General features: G+C 33.1%; 1 protein-coding gene across 1 annotated transcript; it reads left to right on the forward strand.

Annotated features, from left to right (window-relative positions):
• The first annotated feature begins 3035 nt into the window (after positions 1-3035).
• LOC131630068 (polygalacturonase QRT3-like) lies at positions 3036-20349 on the forward strand. The gene is made up of 4 exons (XM_058900865.1): positions 3036-3462; positions 3635-3871; positions 4326-4812; positions 19642-20349. The coding sequence occupies exons 1-4, from the start codon at positions 3220-3222 to the stop codon at positions 20160-20162; spliced, it is 1488 nt and encodes a 495-aa protein (XP_058756848.1). The 5' UTR covers positions 3036-3219; the 3' UTR covers positions 20163-20349.
• The last annotated feature ends 3412 nt before the right edge of the window (positions 20350-23761 follow it).

The following is a 23761-nucleotide window of genomic DNA, read 5'->3' on the forward strand; positions in this document are numbered from 1 at the left end:
TGATGTATCTTTTGAACCGTAACTCCTTTTTAAGTGCCGTTTGAACCTACGTGAAGCCCTAATTGATGTCTTTCCATTGAATATGCTTAGTGTAACTTTGAATACTCTTGGAATCTTCTTGCATTGGATTTTGTTGACATTGGATATGAATTGATTATGTCGTTTAAGTTGATCATGTCGTTTACGTGGATTGTGTTGTTCGAGTCGATTATGTCGTTAAGTGTGATTGTGAATGTGCATCATTGAGTCACATTCATTGCATTGTTTGAGACGGCCCTAGTGGCAAATGTTTGAGACGACCCTTGTGGCGAATGTTTGAGACGACCCAATGGCAATTGTTTGAGACGGGAGTTTTACTCCAATGGTACCACATGCATTTGCATTGTTCGAGTTGCATAAGTGAAGTCGTGTGATGAGTCGTATTTGAATATTTGTGTGTGCATAACATGAATGTTATCTTGTGTCGATTTGATGGTTGTTTCGTTGAGCATATGTGATAAATGCCTAAGTATGCCTTAATTGAGATTGATATTATTGTTGTTGGTAAGATGTTGAATGATGTGAATAGTAGTAAGTGATATATGTTGAGAAGTGGTGACCGATGTATGATTATTTCTCCGCTTTGAATATTATCATACGCTTCTTTATAATGAATGATATCTCACCCCTTCTGTTTGAATGTTACCATCCGTTGGTAACGTGCAGGTAATGACGCGGAGTAGTCGTGTACCTATAGCTCGAGTCGGTGTGTGTCAATGCTCTGATACGTATCACTCGGGGAACGTTGGATTACTTGTTTACGTCTTGTTTCTTGTGTTTATCCTTGTTGAACTTTGTCCTTATGTTATGCTAAGACTTGTTAGATGTATTGAGCCGTGTTTGACCTTGACATTATGAGTTGTATTGTTGTTGACTTATGATTTTCCGCTGCGATGCAAGTACTTGATTGGCTGACAATGATTAATGATTCCGATATTGTTCTCCTACATGTGTGTTATGTATCTAAGTGATTGAGCATGATATACATATGCGATGTTTGTTGTTTAAATGTGACGCTCCGAATCGTTATGTTCTAATTGTTTGGAATTTTGTACTCTGATATTCCTCTTTAATTGCGGGGTAGATTTGGGGTGTTACAGCTACCGCTGTCCCACCACCATAAGGGATACAGCCCACAACATGACTATGAAATGCATGCATCACATACCGCATGCTAATCATCAATACCAAACAACTGAACAATCATAATCATCAACCGATGCAATAACAATAGCCACACAATAGTTATGCTATTTTTTTCCAACCATCTCAAATATACATTTTACATCAGCAACACATGTATATTAATCATCAATCACAACCAAGACGAGTTAATAGTCAAAACATTCACCAGTGCATTTGTACGCATAAACCACCACAGCCAATTAAATCGAATGTTTTAAAATAAAATCGAGTCACAACTTAAACACTATTTTATTGCATAAATCGCTTAATTAGCTTCACCGTGCTCGAAACGGCACATCAAACGGACTAACAGTTAAAAAGTTATGCATCGTTAAACTTTTAAAAAAGTCCCAAACATCAACAGCACGCGGCGCCAACTTGGTTCGCGGCGCCAACTGAGCGTTCCAAAAATCCTTGGCTCTCTGCCAAGCTATTCGCGGCGCAAACACCTGTACGCGACGCGAAACGAGAAAAAGTTACGCCTTCGCGGCGCCAACACAGGTATGCGGCGCGACCTGTGCGTATCACAACATCCTGGCATTCTGCCCACCTGTTCGCGGCGCCAACCCTGTGCACGCGGCGCGAACCGGCGATTTCAGAAACCCCAACCTGCAGAAAACAGCATTCTATACATCCCAAATGCCCTCAAAATCATACCAGTACGAATTTCAGAAAATAAACCACACATACAACATAATTTGCACATTTACACATACTTCTAATCAAGCTTAACATCATTATTCAACACCAATCATCATTCACAACATAAATTGAACTAAAGTTCTATAAACCCCAAAACCCCAAACCCGACATACAATCCAATTCAGAATCCTAACATACAAACTCTATTGAATCATTCATACAACCCATAATAGAGGTTAATGAGAAGAATCCCCCCTTACCTCGATGTCGAATTCTTGGATGCCCTTGCTCTTCTCCCAATTTCACGTTCAGCTCTTTTCTTCTCCCTTTTGGTTCTCTTTTCACAAAATCCTCCTCTTTTCTATTTTATGAAAATATAACCTTATTTTAGTAGAAGGCTTTGCAACTGACACACCCCCCAATTGCTACTTGCGACACTGGCCCATTAGCTTCATCAATCCATATTTCTCAAATAATTCAATTAATTCTAATATTTAATTAAAAAAATTAATTAAATTAAATAAAGAAATTTATGAGGTGTTACACAAAGGGCCATGGTTTAGTGTCGCTTTAAAGTTTTTAAATTCGACGCTACCCATAACGTCGGTTGTACGCTACTATTAACTTCTAGCTTTAGAGAGTCAGCCCCGACAACGACACTAAGCCAACGCTAAATCCTATTAGCATCGATTTTGTATCTATTAGCGAGGATTTTGGACCGACGCTAAATCAATGTTTTCTTATAGTGTAACTTATCAACCAACTTCTATTTTTACCTAACAGAGCCTTACAATAATAACTCATAAGTTCTAAGGTGAGAATGTCCCTCATTATCATTAATGAATGTGAACTCACTTGAAAAAAAGGAAATAAATAATGAATGTGAAATATTAACCCCTAAAAATTTTCTAATTTTCTTCTACCAAACAACCAAACCAATTGTCTTATAGTCTAGTATGACATAAATGGTGGACCCCTGTTCAATTAATTCCATCATAGATTTATAGTTCAACAAAAGTGCCGGTTTCCAAAACTTCTTTTCCACCGCGTCAAACTTGTACACATCACATGCTTACATTTCTACAAGGTGAAGGGGCAATTTTTTTACATAAATCAAAAGAGAAACCATTAAAATAATCACTAGAATCATAGTCCAAATGATGTTAGTGTGTATATGAATCAATAATAAAATATCACAAATATTTTTCAAATCAAATCTTAGTTAACTTTTTTCTATATATGTTCCATTCCATCTTCTCTTTCATTTTAAACTTTTTTTCATATGCTCTCACAACAAAAGTCCTTTTCAAAACTGATTATTGTATACTCTGATTTTCTCAAACAGATTCACCAATGAAAACCACAATGGCTAGAGTAAGTCCATTGTGGTTCATGCTTCTAATCATGCCTTGTTTCATTGCAACAAATGCTTATAAGGGTAAATTACCTTTGAGGACTATTTCTAGTGGCACTCATCATAATGAAGCAATGCTTCAATTGAATGCATTCAAAGCCTCTTTCACTAAACATGATTCCATTGCTTCACAACCATCTTCCTTTTCACCTTCTCCTAGCCCTTCTCCTACACAATCACAGGTTATAATTTATCAATCATGCATGTTTTTACCTTTTAATTCAATTCATCTATGCCATTAGTTAAGCATGGTTTTAAATTGCGGCCGCAGTTTCAGGACACAATTTATGATCAGGTTTTAAATTACGGAGACGGTCAAAATTCTGGTTTTAGAATTTTATTATGTTATTACAGGATCTCAAGAAACCACATGAGTACCTTGTGACATCTTATGGTGCTGATCCAACAGGAAACTCAGATAGCACTGAGGCTCTTCTTGAAGCCATGGCAGATGCAGCAAAAGGTCCAAGTAAAGGGTTTTTGATGAATGGCATAATTGACCTTGGAGGTGCTCAGATTAATCTTCAAGGTGGAGATTACTTGATCAGCAAGCCTTTGCAGTTTCCAAAGGCTGGTGTTGGAAATCTCATGGTATATTTCTAAAAATCATTTTGATAATTTTTTTATTCCTTAAGTATTTTAACTCTTTTAATGAAAAAATAATAATATACTCTCTAAGTAAATTATTAGTTAAATGATTAGAAAATCAAATGAAAAAAAAATCTTTACTTAAAGTTTGCACATAATATGGAATATGCGCTTAGTCACATTTAGATTGTCCGGTCAAATTAGAATATTTTGATTTCAAGTTTGATATTTTAAATATATTAAAGATTGAAATTTTTGTTAAAATTTAGACTATCCAATCAAAGATTAAACGATTTAAATGTGGTTGATCGAGGTGACTTAATCGAAATCATAGCATGTCAAAGCAAAATACATCCTTTTTTGTCTTTTTATTTTTTCTTTCTTTAGTCCAACATATAAGTCTTCCAAAAGACATCAAATTTGAAATCTAACTTTGATTTTTATTTGATGTTAACAGATACATGGAGGAACAATAAAAGCCTCCAACAATTTTCCATTAAACAAAAATTTAATAGATTTATCAAATTATGGTTCCACCTCATCCTCCTACAATTATGAATACATAACTCTCAGAGATCTCTTTCTAGACTCAAACTTCAAAGGTGGAGGAATTTCAATCACAAACTCACTAAGAATCAACATAGACAATTGTTACATCACACATTTCACTACAAATGGAATTTTAGTCAAAAGTGGCCATGAAACATATATTAGAAACTCTTTTATTGGACAGCATATAACTGCAGGAGGTGACAAAAATGAAAGAATATTTTCAGGAATTGGAATTAACCTTCAAGGGAATGATAATGCAATCACTGATGTTGTGATTTTCTCTGCTGCTATTGGAATTATGATTAGTGGTCAAGCTAACACAATTTCTGGTGTACATTGTTATAATAAAGCTAGTGCATTTGGTGGTACAGGAATTTATTTGAAACTACCAGGTATGGTTATACTTTTATTAATTATTCTGAAGTTATTGTTTAAACCAAGAAACACACCAAGTTTTCCGGATAGTCGGTGGTCCTATCACCGTATATCAAACTTCCATAAAAAAAAATTATGAAACACCGATATAGACACATATAACGGTTGGGTAACTTGTATTTTAAGTTATTTGTAAATCGAGGAATTTTAGAGAAAATTAAAGAGAATTGTTAGAGAGATGTTATTAGAATGAGAGGAGGCCTTTTTAAATGGTTGGTAAAGGCTAAAATCAACTACAAACTTAAGTGTGAAGTTGTGACAGTTTGCTTTTGTTCCAAGTTACAAGTGCAACACTTTCAAACTATCACTAATATCCTTCCTAATTCAGATTCTCTAAGCTCTTCCTTCTCATTAACCCTTTAAGGCCTTCAAATGTTCTCTTTCTATTATCTTGATCACTGCTCCAGTCTAAATCAGATAGCCATAAACCTTGGATTTCATTCTTGTGTTTTGATGATTTGGCAAAAGAATTCCATGGTATTTTATACATCTAATGATATTAGAATCCTCTTTTCTGCAAGTAGTCATGGTTCCTCCATAAATATGCTAACCAATCTCACACTATGACAAATGTCTGGTCTTGTGTTTGCAGGGTTGCAATGATTTGTTTGTATAATGTGCTATCCTCCGGTTCATCTTCAATCTCCTTCTTTAATTTGATTTTTGTATCTATAGGTGTGATTGCATAGTTGCAATTGCTCATCTTGAACTTCTTCAAGATGTCTTCTGCATATTTATTCTGATGCAAGAAAACTCCATGTTTTGTGTTCATAATTTTTATTTCTATGAAGTATTCCAAATTTCCTAAGTCTGACATTTCAAAATCATTCTCCATGCTTCCCTTGAACTTTTCCAATTCATCATCATTAGTACTATGACTTATAAATAATCTACATAGAGACATATGATGACTTGGTCTTACTCACTTGAGTCTTTCACACATAGTCCATGTTTTGATATGCATTTGTTGAAACCTATCTTGATCAAGAAGCTATCAATTCTCGTGTTCCATGCTCTAGGTGTTTGCTTCAATCCATAAAATGCTTTGATCGCCTTGTACACCATCTCTTTGACCTTTTACCTCAAAACCTAGTGGCTGATTCACATAAACATCTTCATCTAGAGGTTCAATAAGGAAGGTTGGTTTCACCCCAAGGCAGCGCATATTTCAACCTCTATACGTTACAATGGATACAACTAATCTTATAGTTTCAAGTATAGTCACAGGTGCATAGACTTCATTAAAATCAATTCCAGACTTTTTAGAAAACCTTTGCCACCAATCTTACTTTATACTTGGAAATTTCACCATTTCGATTCAACTTTAGCTTATAAACCCACAAGAAATCCATTTATTTTTAACCTGAGTAATTGTTTAGTTTCCAGGTTTTGTTATTTTCAATAGACTTGAGCTCTTCATTTATTACATATTGTTAGTTCTCATCTTTCTTGGCTTGAACATGATCAATTGGTTATGATTTAGCCATCATGCCTTTTTTAATTAGGTAATCGTTTTCTATGATAGCTTGATCATGAACCCTCTCATAATCATTCAATCTTATTGATTTAGTTTTAGATCTTGTTGATATCCTCACTTCCCGAGCTTTTCCATACTCAACCTCTACTTCTTGGTCATCATCTTAAAGAGTGGTTTATAGGTGGATTGAGCCTTCATCTTCTTGCATTGGATTACTTCGAATTGTAAGCCAATTTCACCCTTTATTATCCTAAAATTCCACATATCTACTAATCACCTCCTTGTTCTCATTTGGCGAGAAAAACTTGTAGGAACGTGTGGAATTGTACCCAACCAAGATCATGAATAGACCTCTATCGTCAAGCTTCTTTCAGTGTTTCCAAGGTACATGTATGTAACATAATGAACCAAAAATATTGAAGTGTCCAACACTTGGTTTTATGCTTGAACAAGTTTCATAAGATGTCATTTTGTTAATCTTATTTTTTAGATATCTATTGATGAGGTTGACAGCAATGGAAGTAGCCTCACCTCAAAAATGATTTGGAATTTTCTTTTTCTTAAGTATGTTTCTTGCCATGTTCAAAATGCTTTTTTTTATTTATCTCACAAATTCTATTATGATGAAGTGTTTAAGGTGCTATGATTTCCCGCTCAATTCCTTCTTATTCAAAAAATGGGAAAATCCAGTTGAGGTGTACTCACTACCACCCTCAATTATTAACCTTTTAATGACACATTTAGCCTGATTTTCAACTAGGAGCTTGAACCCTTTGAAGTTAGTGAACACTTCACTTTTCTTCTCCAACAAGTAAATCTACATGTATCTAGAGAATTCATCTATGATGGTTAAGAAGTATAAATTACCTCCTAGTGACTTCACTTCAAAAGGGCTACACACATTTAAGTACAGAATCCCCACCATCTACGATGATTTCATTGGCAAGTAATGTTTGAATGATTATTATGCCTACTTGGCAATGAAGCACTATTCACATAACTGTTTTGGCATTGTGATTTTGTAAAGTCCATATACCATATTTTTTATGTGCATTAGGCCGAGACTCCTAAAATTGAGATTGTCATTCCTCTGATGCCATATCCAATTTTGATCTCTAATTATGGTTGATGTAAAACATTAGTGGTCTAGAATATTGATCATAATCTTGAATGTCATGTTGGTTTATAAGGGTGCTTTCAAGATTAGCTAAGAACTTACATCAAACACCTTGAGAACTTTATCTTCTAGCCTCATTGTGTTGTTTTTGTCAAGCAATTGACCCAAGATGATCAAATTATTTACCATATAAGGAACATACATATGATTACTTATTGTACATCGTTTTTCTTCACAAGAATGTTTCTTATTCCTTCTTGTGTGACCATGTTATTATTTTAAAATTTAGTGGATTTCCTCATTGATTCATCAAGCTTAATGAACTTAATTTTATTGTCAATCATGTGATTGCTGCACCATGTGTCAAGGTACCAAACATCAGTTTTGTTTGAGCCAAATGTATACCAGCCATCAAAATGACTTATTATGAGTCAATATTTTCAACATTAGAAAATTGTGCCACATCCTTGTTGTTTCCATTCGATTATTTGTTGAAGTAACATTAGTATCCAAACTTTTGGCAACAATATCATTGGACTTCCTTCATTTCCACCTTCCTTTAAAAAAAAATTATTGTGAGGAGCACCACTCTTACTTGTCCCGCCCTAACTTCTTGAGTTCTTGTCTGCATTATCACTTTCATTCCACATCTTCTTCCATCTTTCGTTGACTTCATCATTCTTTGAGGAATCTTCTTTTATTTTCTTGAAGAATTTGGCGAGCAAGGCTTGTTCAAACATGTTCTCTAAATTTCTATGCTTCAGCCTCAACTTATGAGCTTCAAGAGATACTTGTTATTCTTCAAGCTTCATTTTATATAAATCTTTAGACTCTTCAATGGCCACAACAATGTGATTAAACTTGGAAGATAGAGCTCTTAGAAATTTTTCCTCTTTATGTGATTCAGATATCTTCTCTCCACACGATTTCATTTAATTGGTCAAAACATTCAATCTTGAGAAGAACTAAAAAATAACTTCACCATCATTCATCTGCATATTCTCATACTATTTCCTCAAGGATTGCAATTTGATTTTCTTTAATTTATCATGTATTCCATACAACTTTTTGAGAGTATCACACGCATCCGTAGTCGTTTCTTACTCAATTATCTTCTTAAAGAAATTCAAATCCACACACCAATGGTCAATAACAAGCCTTTTTCATTTTTCTTGCTCATTTCAAGATGAGTAGTTCTTTGTGCCTCAATAGCATTTGCGTCGAATGTCAATAAGCCATTGTTCTCGGTTTCTTGCTCAAATATATTTTCAAAGACATCAAATCCACACACTAATGGATCAATAACAAGGCGTTTCCATTTTTCTTGCTCATTTCATGAGGAGTAGTTCTTTCTGCCTCAGTAGCATTTACCTCTAATATCAAGAAACGAATGTTCCCGATTTCAAGCACATCTTCAAATTTGAATATGACTTTCATCTATGCAAACATCTATCATAATGTTCTCCCTTGAACACTGGTAGATTCACAGAGAATTTATTGGAGGTTGTACTTCCATTTTCCATAGATCGAGGTTGAGGATCGAATTCAAACCAGTGCTCCAAATACATATTTGTTGGATAAATTGTGTGTTTCGAGTTAGTTTCAAATTGAAGAATTTTAGAGACAATGAAAGACAATTGAGAGAGATATGTTATTAGAATGAAATTGAATACAAGTACAATGAGAAGAGACCATATTAAATGGTTGTTAAAGTCTAAAATCAACTAACAAACTTAATTGTCAACTTGTGACAGTTTACTTGTATTGCAAGTTACAAGTGTAACACATTCAAACTATCACCGATAGTCATATTTAGAAATTAAATAATATTCTAATAATAACCAACACAACTCTTACGTATCAACTTTGATCATAATTTCAGAAAAGTAATTTATTGAATATAATGTTGATAATCAAACACGTTTGATATCAGAAATTTCAATAATTCAAAAAATTTAAATATATTTTTGTTCTATATTAATATATTATTTTATTTTTAGTTCCTACAAATTTATTTATTTGTTTTTATTCCTTACAATACTTCTATTTATTTGGTCTACAAAATATTCATTTTTAAAACTTGAATATAATTACTTTATATTGGAAGAAATATTAATAAAATATTTTAAAAATATTTAATTTTAATCTATCAAAATAAAAAATAAAGACTAAAATAGGTATTATAAAATCCAAATTCAAAGTGATCAACCTTTATAGTGACTAAAACAAAACATTAAGATCGGGCTTCGGCCCTCTTTGTTACCAAAAAAAACAAAACATTAAGAACAGATAAAAAAATATTAAGAACAAAAAGAATCTAAAAGTAAAATTAAAAAAATTATGGATACTGAAGAGTAAAACATTGTATATTGTTGAAAGTATTTGTGGGTAAATATTTTCGGTAATATATCGTATCCACAGGGATTGGTTAATATCACTGCCGTTCTATAGTTAATTATTTTGAGTTAGAAAAAGTAATTGGATTTGTGTTATGATTCTAATATTGTCAAATATAAATAATAATAAGAATGCAAATAATGAGAATCTGTTAACGATTAAGGAAATATGTTGAGCTTTAGGGTTCATCAACCTATTCCTATACAACTTATGGATTAATTCACAATTGAACAATCATTTGAACTATTATCTTCACTTATCCTCAAATATGATTCCATGTCTGCAAACCAAATTAGATAACTTTTACCGGTATGAGATTCGATCTCTACAAATATCAATAACGATAATAGTAATTAGGAACGATAATTATGAAAACCCAATCACAATTCCATCTCTGCAAATTGCAATTGAATCAATATAGTAACCTAGGGCAAAAGTAAAAATCCTCTCTTTCAATCAAGGATTCAACAATGATGTGAATTAAAAGCAAGGTTTCTTATTGATAATAAAATTCAAACAATTGTTCATAGGAAAGAATCAATGGTGTTGTATATTCATAGGTTAACTACTACCTTAAACTCAACAAGAGGAATTTAGCTCTCCATAGACATGAAGAACACACAAGAATTAATGGAGGGATTCATCTTCATCAATGGAATGTCTTCGATTGGTAAAGAATTGGCCTTCAATTGTTGTTCTTGACTGCAAACTCAGAATGCTCTCCTAATTTCGCTCACAAAAGATCTCTAACCACCTGGAAGCTAGGGCTTTTAAATAGAAGTTTTGGGCTTTTAACGTCGAGGCCGCGGCGCGGCATCGGACTGGCGCGGCGCGATCAGAAACAGAGACTTTGGCGCGGCGCTGGCTAGAACTCCCGCGGCGCGCCCTTGTCAGACTTCAACTTTTTGCTTTGCCTTTGAGACTTCCAGCTTCCTTTTCTCTTCTTGTTTTCCTAAAGCTTCAGTTCAGCTCTAAACCTGCATAAATAACACCCACAAGTGATTCGATTTGCTTTATACATGAACTAAACTTATTCAGTTCAATTCTTCATAAAAACCTATGGATTCATCACAATTTGCATTAGTTTAGAGAAGAAATCACTTATATTAACACATGAATTTACCATTACTTTACTCCTAACAAACTCTCCCCAACTTAGAGTTTTGTTTGTCCCTAAACAAAATTACTTACCTCCAGCAAAGTTTACCGACAATCATGTAACAGGTTTTTCAAAAAGTTTTTTCTCAAGTGGTTCAATCCAGTAACTAAGTCAAATACTCCTCTTCTACCTGCAAACTCAGAATATACACATGAAACAAACTTTGAAAGCAAATTACCTCCAGAAGTTCAAAACACTACACAATTGCTTGAACCAGCACTAATCACTCTCATCAAAAAGTATGATGAATAAAAAAGGGGTTAAACACTCATCCAAACAATTAAATCAACAAAGATCCATATCATACGTTCATCAAATTGCTCGCATCAAGTCTTGTGGAATCTGAGAATCAGAAGGTCTTTCTATGGTTGTGATGTGGTTTAGATTCAAAGAAAAGAAGATAATCAAGGGTTGTTCCTAATATAGGGAAGCATCCAATTCATAACTTATTTCTTTTTCTCTAAAACTCTAATTCCTTTACCTGTCCATCTTTTTTCATTCATTCGTAGCTTGATTCTTCTTTTTCACTTTTTTTTCAACAATCGTTATATTCAAACGTTGTGACTTCTCTCTTTTTTTTTTCAAGCTACGACTTCTTTTATCTTTCACCGATTACCATAAGTACTTACTCTTCTTTTGAATGTGACTCTCCCCAACTTGGAGATCAACTTGTATTTAGATTATATGAATGCTCCCCTACTTTCTAAAAAGGGTCAAAGAAAAAACACATCACCAAATTTTATGGTTGATGATCCAGAACAAAACTTTTTATTGAGATCAAAACTCACCAGGTATTTTCCTTGATGCATATTATGATGCTTATCTTGACCTCAGGCTCAAAGAATGGTTAGCAAAGGATTACACTCTCACAGAAAAAATTAAGTTTTATGTTAGAATAGGCTAAAAGAAAACTCTCAGATTCAAACAATTGCCTAAATCACTTTCACAGATTTCCACAGACGATGCAACAACCGGTTTAGCATGATACAAACAAGTCAAAACAATTGATGGCCTCCTGCATATAGTAAACAATGGAAGGCTTTCCTCACAATGGTTAAGGCTAAGCTGATCCAATAAACAATGTACCATAAAGAACTTCTGACAGTATTTACTAACACCTTAAGTTTCATTGCACACATTAAGAGTTTGAGTTTGAAAATTCATACCTGCTTTGTTACTTATTGAAAAAGAAAGTGAAACTGAAAAAGTTTGAACATTCACTTCCTACCACTTTCATACATGTTGCTTCATTGTTGATACTTCGCTTGAGATTCTCGTTTTGTTATGGGACTACTTACTATAACTGGGAGTACATAATTAAAAAAAACAGAAACTAGAAACTTTGAACAATTCAAAACTAAATAGCTCCACCCCCCAAACTTGAACTAAACATTGACCTCAATGTTTCGTAACAAGTCCGAGAGGGTGACTTACAGAGAGTAACGCAATATCAATTGCTGCCTCCTAGCTTTCACTAGACGGGTTCCCTGATTATTTCCTGAAATAAAAACTAAACAAAACAAAACATTAGAAGTCTGGGTTACCTCCCACGAAGTGCTTCGTTTAACGTCGCATGGCTCGACGGTTCATGGTTGAGTCATCAACCATTGTCTCTTTTCCTTGGTACTTTTCTTACCAATGTGAAACCCCAAAAGTATTTCATGTTTGCTTGTTTGGTTTCTTCATCCTTAATTCTTACCACTTCAACTCGCGATCTCTCTTCCTTCATTTGTTTTTTCCTATCCTCAAGAGAGATAACCTCCTTACCCGTTAATTTCTTCGTCGGTGAGAACCTATCCTTGACAAATGTTGGCTTTAACTTTAAACCTTCTAAAAATGGGATGGTGGTTTGCAAACGGCTAAACATTTCCATTGGTCGAAAGAAATGACTCTCCTTCCCTTCTTTATTAGGAACTTGTGGAGGAAGTAATTCCAATGAGAGTTTATGCTCATTTGCATTACTATTCTTCTGCAACTCTAAGTCCATCATATTCTCTTTTGAAAAAATTTCAGCTTTTGACGTTTCTAACTCATTCATGACTTCTTTGATTATATCCTCCTTTTTTGTTCCTTCGGCTAACACATCATCTACTTTTTTAGGAGGTCTTGGATAAGGTAGCTTCATTGAGAACTCATACTCAACTTCTATATTTTTCTTTATGTTCATATGCTCTATATTATCCTTTTCAACAACATCTTCCTTGTCATCATCATTGTTTTCAACTTCCTCATCAATCACTTTTATACTCTTTATAGAAGTAGCATTGCAAGTTTCTACGCAAGTCATAGGGTTTTGAAAAGTTGAGACTTGACTTACGTTTTGCTCGGTTAAGAATTTGGTAAGTTGAACATCTCGAATTTCTCGGTTCTGTTGAATGGTTAAAGAGAGTTGCATGAATTGATTCATGGTTTCCTTTAACTCAGTGGGTCCTCTTTGATAACCTTGATTATAATGTGAAATCCCTTGTTGTTGATTTGTCATTGACATTTGTATAAACTGATTCATGGTCTCTTCCAACTTAGATTGTCCTCCTTGTTGTTGTGGCGATGATTGAGTGTAAGGTTGAAAGGCTTGTTGTTGATAATCATGGTTAGCCATATGATACTCCATCGTATCTTCCGGTGTGCCCCATCCGCTATCATAAAACTCACTAACTTGAGGTGTGAACTGTGACAAACTTTGAAGGAGATACTCCATTTGTTGAAAAAGGATCTCGTTTTGAGCATGAATCGCGTCATTTATATTTGGGTCAAACATTCTGAGAAACAAACATCTACAAGACTAGCAAACAAGTGAAATAACAAGATAAAAAAAATTTATATACAAAAAATCAAAATTAAAATAAGAAAATAAAAATTAAAACTCAAAATAAGAACTATTGCAATGCGTGCAATATTGACACCAATCCCCGGCAACGGCGCCAATTTGTTGAAAGTATTTGTGGGTAAATATTTTCGGTAATATATCGTATCCACAGGGATTGGTTAATATCACTGCCGTTCTATAGTTAATTATTTTGAGTTAGAAAAAGTAATTGGATTTGTGTTATGATTCTAATATTGTCAAATATAAATAATAATAAGAATGCAAATAATGAGAATCTGTTAACGATTAAGGAAATATGTTGAGCTTTAGGGTTCATCAACCTATTCCTATACAACTTATGGATTAATTCACAATTGAACAATCATTTGAACTATTATCTTCACTTATCCTCAAATATGATTCCATGTCTGCAAACCAAATTAGATAACTTTTACCGGTATGAGATTCGATCTCTCCAAATATCAATAACGATAATAGTAATTAGGAACGATAATTATGAAAACCCAATCACAATTCCATCTCTGCAAATTGCAATTGAATCAATATAGTAACCTAGGGCAAAAGTAAAAATCCTCTCTTTCGATCAAGGATTCAACAATGATGTGAATTAAAAGCAAGGTTTCTTATTGATAATAAAATTCAAACAATTGTTCATAGGAAAGAATCAATGGTGTTGTATATTCATAGGTTAACTACTACCTTAAACTCAACAAGAGGAATTTAGCTCTCCATAGACATGAAGAACACACAAGAATTAATGGAGGGATTCATCTTCATCAATGGAATGTCTTCGATTGGTAAAGAATTGGCCTTCAATTGTTGTTCTTGACTGCAAACTCAGAATGCTCTCCTAATTTCGCTCACAAAAGATCTCTAACCACCTGGAAGCTAGGGCTTTTAAATAGAAGTTTTGGGCTTTTAACGCCGAGGCCGCGGCGCGGCATCGGACTGGCGCGGCGCGATCAGAAACAGAGACTTTGGCGCGGCGCTGGCTAGAACTCCCGCGGCGCGCCCTTGTCAGACTTCAACTTTTTGCTTTGCCTTTGAGACTTCCAGCTTCCTTTTCTCTTCTTGTTTTCCTAAAGCTTCAGTTCAGCTCTAAACCTGCATAAATAACACCCACAAGTGATTCGATTTGCTTTATACATGAACTAAACTTATTCAGTTCAATTCTTCATAAAAACCTATGGATTCATCACAATTTGCATTAGTTTAGAGAAGAAATCACTTATATTAACACATGAATTTACCATTACTTTACTCCTAACAAACTCTCCCCAACTTAGAGTTTTGTTTGTCCCTAAACAAAATTACTTACCTCCAGCAAAGTTTACCGACAATCATGTAACAGGTTTTTCAAAAAGTTTTTTCTCAAGTGGTTCAATCCAGTAACTAAGTCAAATACTCCTCTTCTACCTGCAAACTCAGAATATACACATGAAACAAACTTTGAAAGCAAATTACCTCCAGAAGTTCAAAACACTACACAATTGCTTGAACCAGCACTAATCACTCTCATCAAAAAGTATGATGAATAAAAAAGGGGTTAAACACTCATCCAAACAATTAAATCAACAAAGATCCATATCATACGTTCATCAAATTGCTCGCATCAAGTCTTGTGGAATCTGAGAATCAGAAGGTCTTTCTATGGTTGTGATGTGGTTTAGATTCAAAGAAAAGAAGATAATCAAGGGTTGTTCCTAATATAGGGAAGCATCCAATTCATAACTTATTTCTTTTTCTCTAAAACTCTAATTCCTTTACCTGTCCATCTTTTTTCATTCATTCGTAGCTTGATTCTTCTTTTTCACTTTTTTTTCAACAATCGTTATATTCAAACGTTGTGACTTCTCTCTTTTTTTTTTCAAGCTACGACTTCTTTTATCTTTCACCGATTACCATAAGTACTTACTCTTCTTTTGAATGTGACTCTCCCCAACTTGGAGATCAACTTGTATTTAGATTATATGAATGCTCCCCTACTTTCTAAAAAGGGTCAAAGAGAAAACACATCACCAAATTTTATGGTTGATGATCCAGAACAAAACTTTTTATTGAGATCAAAACTCACCAGGTATTTTCCTTGATGCATATTATGATGCTTATCTTGACCTCAGGCTCAAAGAATGGTTAGCAAAGGATTACACTCTCACAGAAAAAATTAAGTTTTATGTTAGAATAGGCTAAAAGAAAACTCTCAGATTCAAACAATTGCCTAAATCACTTTCACAGATTTCCACAGACGATGCAACAACCGGTTTAGCATGATACAAACAAGTCAAAACAATTGATGGCCTCCTGCATATAGTAAACAATGGAAGGCTTTCCTCACAATGGTTAAGGCTAAGCTGATCCAATAAACAATGTACCATAAAGAACTTCTGACAGTATTTACTAACACCTTAAGTTTCATTGCACACATTAAGAGTTTGAGTTTGAAAATTCATACCTGCTTTGTTACTTATTGAAAAAGAAAGTGAAACTGAAAAAGTTTGAACATTCACTTCCTACCACTTTCATACATGTTGCTTCATTGTTGATACTTCGCTTGAGATTCTCGTTTTGTTATGGGACTACTTACTATAACTGGGAGTACATAATTAAAAAAAACAGAAACTAGAAACTTTGAACAATTCAAAACTAAATAGCTCCACCCCCCAAACTTGAACTAAACATTGACCTCAATGTTTCGTAACAAGTCCGAGAGGGTGACTTACAGAGAGTAACGCAATATCAATTGCTGCCTCCTAGCTTTCACTAGACGGGTTCCCTGATTATTTCCTGAAATAAAAACTAAACAAAACAAAACATTAGAAGTGTGGGTTACCTCCCACGAAGTGCTTCGTTTAACGTCGCATGGCTCGACGGTTCATGGTTGAGTCATCAACCATTGTCTCTTTTCCTTGGTACTTTTCTTACCAATGTGAAACCCCAAAAGTATTTCATGTTTGCTTGTTTGGTTTCTTCATCCTTAATTCTTACCACTTCAACTCGCGATCTCTCTTCCTTCATTTGTTTTTTCCTATCCTCAAGAGAGATAACCTCCTTACCCGTTAATTTCTTCGTCGGTGAGAACCTATCCTTGACAAATGTTGGCTTTAACTTTAAACCTTCTAAAAATGGGATGGTGGTTTGCAAACGGCTAAACATTTCCATTGGTCGAAAGAAATGACTCTCCTTCCCTTCTTTATTAGGAACTTGTGGAGGAAGTAATTCCAATGAGAGTTTATGCTCATTTGCATTACTATTCTTCTGCAACTCTAAGTCCATCATATTCTCTTTTGAAAAAATTTCAGCTTTTGACGTTTCTAACTCATTCATGACTTCTTTGATTATATCCTCCTTTTTTGTTCCTTCGGCTAACACATCATCTACTTTTTTAGGAGGTCTTGGATAAGGTAGCTTCATTGAGAACTCATACTCAACTTCTATATTTTTCTTTATGTTCATATGCTCTATATTATCCTTTTCAACAACATCTTCCTTGTCATCATCATTGTTTTCAACTTCCTCATCAATCACTTTTATACTCTTTATAGAAGTAGCATTGCAAGTTTCTACGCAAGTCATAGGGTTTTGAAAAGTTGAGACTTGACTTACGTTTTGCTCGGTTAAGAATTTGGTAAGTTGAACATCTCGAATTTCTCGGTTCTGTTGAATGGTTAAAGAGAGTTGCATGAATTGATTCATGGTTTCCTCTAACTCAGTGGGTCCTCTTTGATAACCTTGATTATAATGTGAAATCCCTTGTTGTTGATTTGTCATTGACATTTGTATAAACTGATTCATGGTCTCTTCCAACTTAGATTGTCCTCCTTGTTTTTGTGGCGATGATTGAGTGTAAGGTTGAAAGGCTTGTTGTTGATAATCATGGTTAGCCATATGATACTCCATCGTATCTTCCGGTGTGCCCCATCCGCTATCATAAAACTCACTAACTTGAGGTGTGAACTGTGACAAACTTTGAAGGAGATACTCCATTTGTTGAAAAAGGATCTCGTTTTGAGCATGAATCGCGTCATTTATATTTGGGTCAAACATTCTGAGAAACAAACATCTACAAGACTAGCAAACAAGTGAAATAACAAGATAAAAAAAATTTATATACAAAAAATCAAAATTAAAATAAGAAAATAAAAATTAAAACTCAAAATAAGAACTATTGCAATGCGTGCAATATTGACACCAATCCCCGGCAACGGCGCCAATTTGTTGAAAGTATTTGTGGGTAAATATTTTCGGTAATATATCGTATCCACAGGGATTGGTTAATATCACTGCCGTTCTATAGTTAATTATTTTGAGTTAGAAAAAGTAATTGGATTTGTGTTATGATTCTAATATTGTCAAATATAAATAATAATAAGAATGCAAATAATGAGAATCTGTTAACGATTAAGGAAATATGTTGAGCTTTAGGGTTCATCAACCTATTCCTATACAACTTATGGATTAATTCACAATTGAACAATCATTTGAACTATTATCTTCACTTATCCTCAAATATGATTCCATGTCTGCAAACCAAATTAGATAACTTTTACCGGTATGAGATTCGATCTCTCCAAATATCAATAACGATAATAGTAATTAGGAACGATAATTATGAAAACCCAATCACAATTCCATCTCTGCAAATTGCAATTGAATCAATATAGTAACCTAGGGCAAAAGTAAAAATCCTCTCTTTCGATCAAGGATTCAACAATGATGTGAATTAAAAGCAAGGTTTCTTATTGATAATAAAATTCAAACAATTGTTCATAGGAAAGAATCAATGGTGTTGTATATTCATAGGTTAACTACTACCTTAAACTCAACAAGAGGAATTTAGCTCTCCATAGACATGAAGAACACACAAGAATTAATGGAGGGATTCATCTTCATCAATGGAATGTCTTCGATTGGTAAAGAATTAGCCTTCAATTGTTGTTCTTGACTGCAAACTCAGAATGCTCTCCTAATTTCGCTCACAAAAGATCTCTAACCACCTGGAAGCTAGGGCTTTTAAATAGAAGTTTTGGGCTTTTAACGCCGAGGCCGCGGCGCGGCATCGGACTGGCGCGACGCGATCAGAAACAGAGACTTTGGCGCGGCGCTGGCTAGAACTCCCGCGGCGCGCCCTTGTCAGACTTCAACTTTTTGCTTTGCCTTTGAGACTTCCAGCTTCCTTTTCTCTTCTTGTTTTCCTAAAGCTTCAGTTCAGCTCTAAACCTGCATAAATAACACCCACAAGTGATTCGATTTGCTTTATACATGAACTAAACTTATTCAGTTCAATTCTTCATAAAAACCTATGGATTCATCACAATTTGCATTAGTTTAGAGAAGAAATCACTTATATTAACACATGAATTTACCATTACTTTACTCCTAACATATATATACTTGTACTAAAAAATATTTGAATTTAAATTATTTTTTAAAACTTTTTCTATTATTTAAAGGATTGAGTGCGTGTGTGGTCTAGCGGTGAAACATTTAGGTTCTGAGAGTGTGCTCCTCTCAAGGTCTCAGATTTGAAACCAAATTATAGTCTGTTACTAAAGGTTCGAGATTCGAGAGTGTTTTCCTCTCAAATCGTATGTTCGAATTACTTTAAATGCAAACAATTTTAGTATTAGTTCAGTCCTTACAAGATCTTGTACTGACTTTAAATAAGCACCCGCTAATAGACAATAGAATTAGTACCTTTGGATAAGTCAATCTCATAGTTGAATAAGGAGATTTTTTTTTTTAGGAACGAGGATTATTATTTAATATTAATTGAAACTATTACATGAATTTATTCCATGTCTTCCAACAGGTTTAACACAAACAAGGATTGTAAATTCTTACATGGATTACACAAACATTATAGCTGAAGATCCTGTTCAACTTCACATCTCAAGTACTTTCTTCTTAGGTGATGCAAACATTGTACTAAAATCAATCAAAGGTATTGTTAATGGTGTCAACATTGTTGACAACATGTTCTCTGGAAAAAATCATGGTGTTGAAATTGTGAAGTTAGACACATCAATTACTCCTTTTAATCAAATTAAACAAGTCTTTGTTGAAAGAAATGTTGTGAATGGTATGAATTTAAAAGCTACTTCAGCAATGATATCTTTGCATGGAAATGGAACTTCATGGATTGCTGATTTTAACAAAGTTTTGATTTTCCCTAACCTTATTAGAAATGTTCAATACTCTTTAAGTGCTAGTGGTAACATGTTTCCAAATCATGTTATTAGAAATGTGTCTAAGAATTGTGTTTTTATTGAAACAAATGAGGTTGTCACTGCAAATGTTTTTGTCAAGGTGGATCAATGTGTTACAATTTGATGAAATTTTGATGGTTGTGACAAGAAAATTGGATCATCAGGTTTTGACAGAAGAAAGAATTTTGCATATCTTGGTTGGGAATTTTCCCCCTTTTTTTAGATAATATTACATATTACCATACTATAGATATTTTTGGATTTTATGATTCAATGTTATTACATTCCAATTAAGTGTGACAACACTAATATAATTAGTCTTACCAAGAACTCATTATTACATTCTCTCACAAAGAAAATTAAGATTCAACATCATTTTCTACGAAATTATGTGGAAAATGTGACGTTGTTTTCGAATATATTGAACACTAAAAATTAACTCGTCAATATTTTTACAACATTGTTGTTTACTAAACCGTACCATAAGATTCATGGAGAATTGAGTATCCTAGAGCCTTTTTCTTTGAATAAGTGCAACAATAGAATAGTAATTAATTAAAGGAGAATGGAAACAAATTTTAAATATCATGATAATAAAAATGACAAAAAATAGTATAATTAAAAAAATAGAAATTTAATAACGTAAATAATTTATTAAAATAACATATTATCTAAAGGAATATTTATTTATTATGTCAAATTAATTAAATTGATAAATATTCGGCTCAAATTTCACATGGATTTGAGTTTAAATTTTGTAGTTTATATGATAACTCTTTTTTATAACTGTAGTCATGATTTGAAAAGTTCGGAAAAATAAAGGTTGTTTTTTTAAAATTATAATCCTGGGAATATCATTCCTAAGAATATTATTGTTTGGAACTTTATTCTTATCAATGTGTTTGGCAAATGAATAAAGTTCCTAGGAATATTTTTAGATTTTGTTTTAATTAAATTTTAAAAATTAAAAATTAAAAAGTAAATGTGTTAAAATAATATGAGAGTGGGAAGTTATGGTTGGTTATTTTATATTCCCATGGGAATATAAGATTATCATCCTTTTACATGGGAATGAAAATGAAAAAACTCATGAACAAAATTTATTCCTGGAAATAAAAAGTACCCGAAAATAATTTATCAAAACTTGAAACAAACAAAGGAATATGTAAATTCCAATATCACATTTCCGAAAATAACATTTGTATCTCCGAAACAAACACCCCCTTGAATTTTAAAAAGTTGGTTTCCATTAGGAATAATATGTATGGATCATGATTAACCCGTTTGGTTCTATAATTATAAAGTCTAAAAATTTAACTAATATTTATATTTTGAGAAAAGCTATTTCTACACCCATTCTTAACACCTACACCGTAAAACACAATAAAATACATACAAATTTCATTTTTTAATAATTTATATTGCATTGGTTTGTGTGAAAGAAAATTTTGCTTTGATGGTTTATATGGTGTATGATACCGTGTAGTCAAATATCGTGAATGGATAGCAAAGCTCTTATATTTTTTATTCAAAAATCACAAATTTGAATTGACACATTTAACTAAATTTTATCTCATATATATTATATATATATATATATATATATATATATATATATATATATATATATATATATATATATATATATATATATATATATATATATATATATATATATATATATATATATATTCAATTTTAATATTATATATAATCAAATTAATATTTAATTATTTAACGTTCTGGTTCCTTTTTAAATCTTTCTCATATGCTACTAAATTGTACTATGTACTAATTATTTATGTACTTTATTTAAACAATTTTAAATTTATATTATATTTAAAAACATGTCAGATTATTTTTAGAAAATAATATAGTACACAAAAATAATTATATTTAAATTAATATATTTTATATAAATAAACAAATAATCGTTTATAATCACATTATCAAAACTCATACATATTTGAAACCATATTATAATAAGACTTTTTTACACGGTCTAAAAAGTGTGTGGCTCGCCTGAGCCGACCCGTTTAAAATTAAGTAGCCATTTTATTTCTTTGGATATTGATAAATATACTTGTCATTATTGCCTATTATTGTCTATCCCAACTCGCTTAAAATTTTAACCACATATACGAAAAAGATTCATTCATTATTTTATTATAAATACAATATACGTTGGGGCTATTCAAGTGAACTAACTACACAAGTCTTTTTTTCTTAGTGCGTGAAGAAAAAATTCCGTTATAAAGAAGAAAAGAAGACAGAAAATGAACAAGGGTACTCTTTTCCTTATCTTATTAATCCAATTACATGTACACAAAACAACTTCATTGAAGGTAAATGGTTGTTCATCAGAGGAATGTCTCATCAACAATAATTTGGAATCAGAATTCTCTATGAATTCTCATGCAGCAAGAGTGCTTTTGGATTTGGGTCAAACTCAAACTGGCGGAGCAGCAGGTCATGCTGCTGTTAAATGTCCAATTGTTCAAGGCTATCGTACTTGCTTGCCCTCTCAAAATGGTGGTGGACCTAACAATAGATGCGGTACTTATAATAGAGTTTGTTAAGAATATTCAATCTTTATTTTTCTTTTCATGATATTTTGTAAAATTGTAATAATCTTGACAATCTCTCATCTCATTTTGTGGGATTTTTTACGCAAACCATGTGTATTTCCAAAAATATTTCATATTTTTATGGGTGTATGAAAACATTTTTTTTATTTGACGTTGATTTGTTTCGTAGATATATTTACGAAATCTTTATTTAAACGGTTTCGTAAATGTACCTATGGAACAATTCAAATTTAAATAAAAAAAATGTTTCCGTAAATACATTTCCGAAAATGAGGGCGAAAATAAAATTTCGCTGTGGAGTGAATTAAGATATTGTGATAATCTTTGACGGTTTGAGTTTATGATCTATATTATATGTGATTGTGTTGGGATTTTAATGTGAAGATGTAATAGTTATTATATTTATATCATTATGTGAACTTGTGTTGTCGATAAATAGATTGTTCTTGAGCAATTGGATGTCAGAGTGTTGGTGCACAATGAATAAAGATGGTGACAAAGAGAATAATAGAATAACGGCGCAAAAGAGATGAGAGAATAAATGTTGTATTCTACTTGCGTTATCTTAAATGACAGCTACTACAAGACTATTTATAAAAGGAATCTTGCCACATAAGCCCTAAAACAGTAAACTTAGTGAACAAGTCTAAGGTACAAACAGTACTACAAAATACTAAAGTACCCTTACTAAGCTAATGGGACCCAGACAGCATCTTCTGGTCAATACTATCTTCTGAGTAACCATCAGAAGATCAGTCCATCTTCTGAATATTGAATTACTCTTCAATACCATCCCTTAATTCATATTCTTCAATCAAAACTGACAACGCCAATTCCATCCCTCAAGAGCAGAAATTTATCCGTCTTGATCGCCTTTGTCAGAACATCTGCCACTTGCTTCTGAGTGCTACAGTGCACTACTTCTAATGTTCCATTCTGGACTTGGCTTCTCAAGAAATGATACTTAGTCTCAATATGCTTGCTTCTTCCGTGTAACACCGGATTCTTGGCAAGATTGATTGCAGACTTGTTATCAATCATCAGCTTCAAAGGCTTCTTCACTCTAATCTTCAGATCTTCTAATAGATTCAGAAGCCACACAGCTTGACATGCAGCTACAGCGCCTGCGATGTAC

The sequence above is a fragment of the Vicia villosa genome, unplaced genomic scaffold, assembly GCF_029867415.1.
Source record: "Vicia villosa cultivar HV-30 ecotype Madison, WI unplaced genomic scaffold, Vvil1.0 ctg.000643F_1_1, whole genome shotgun sequence".
Taxonomy (NCBI): domain Eukaryota; kingdom Viridiplantae; phylum Streptophyta; class Magnoliopsida; order Fabales; family Fabaceae; genus Vicia; species Vicia villosa.

Coding starts and splice junctions, on each gene's coding strand:
- LOC131630068 (XM_058900865.1), top strand. CDS start 3,220: ATGAAAACCACAATGGCTAGAGTAAGTCCATTGTGGTTCATGCTTCTA. Junction 3,463..3,634: donor CTTCTCCTACACAATCACAG/GTTATAATTTAT, acceptor ATGTTATTACAG/GATCTCAAGAAACCACATGA. Junction 4,813..19,641: donor AATTTATTTGAAACTACCAG/GTATGGTTATAC, acceptor GTCTTCCAACAG/GTTTAACACAAACAAGGATT.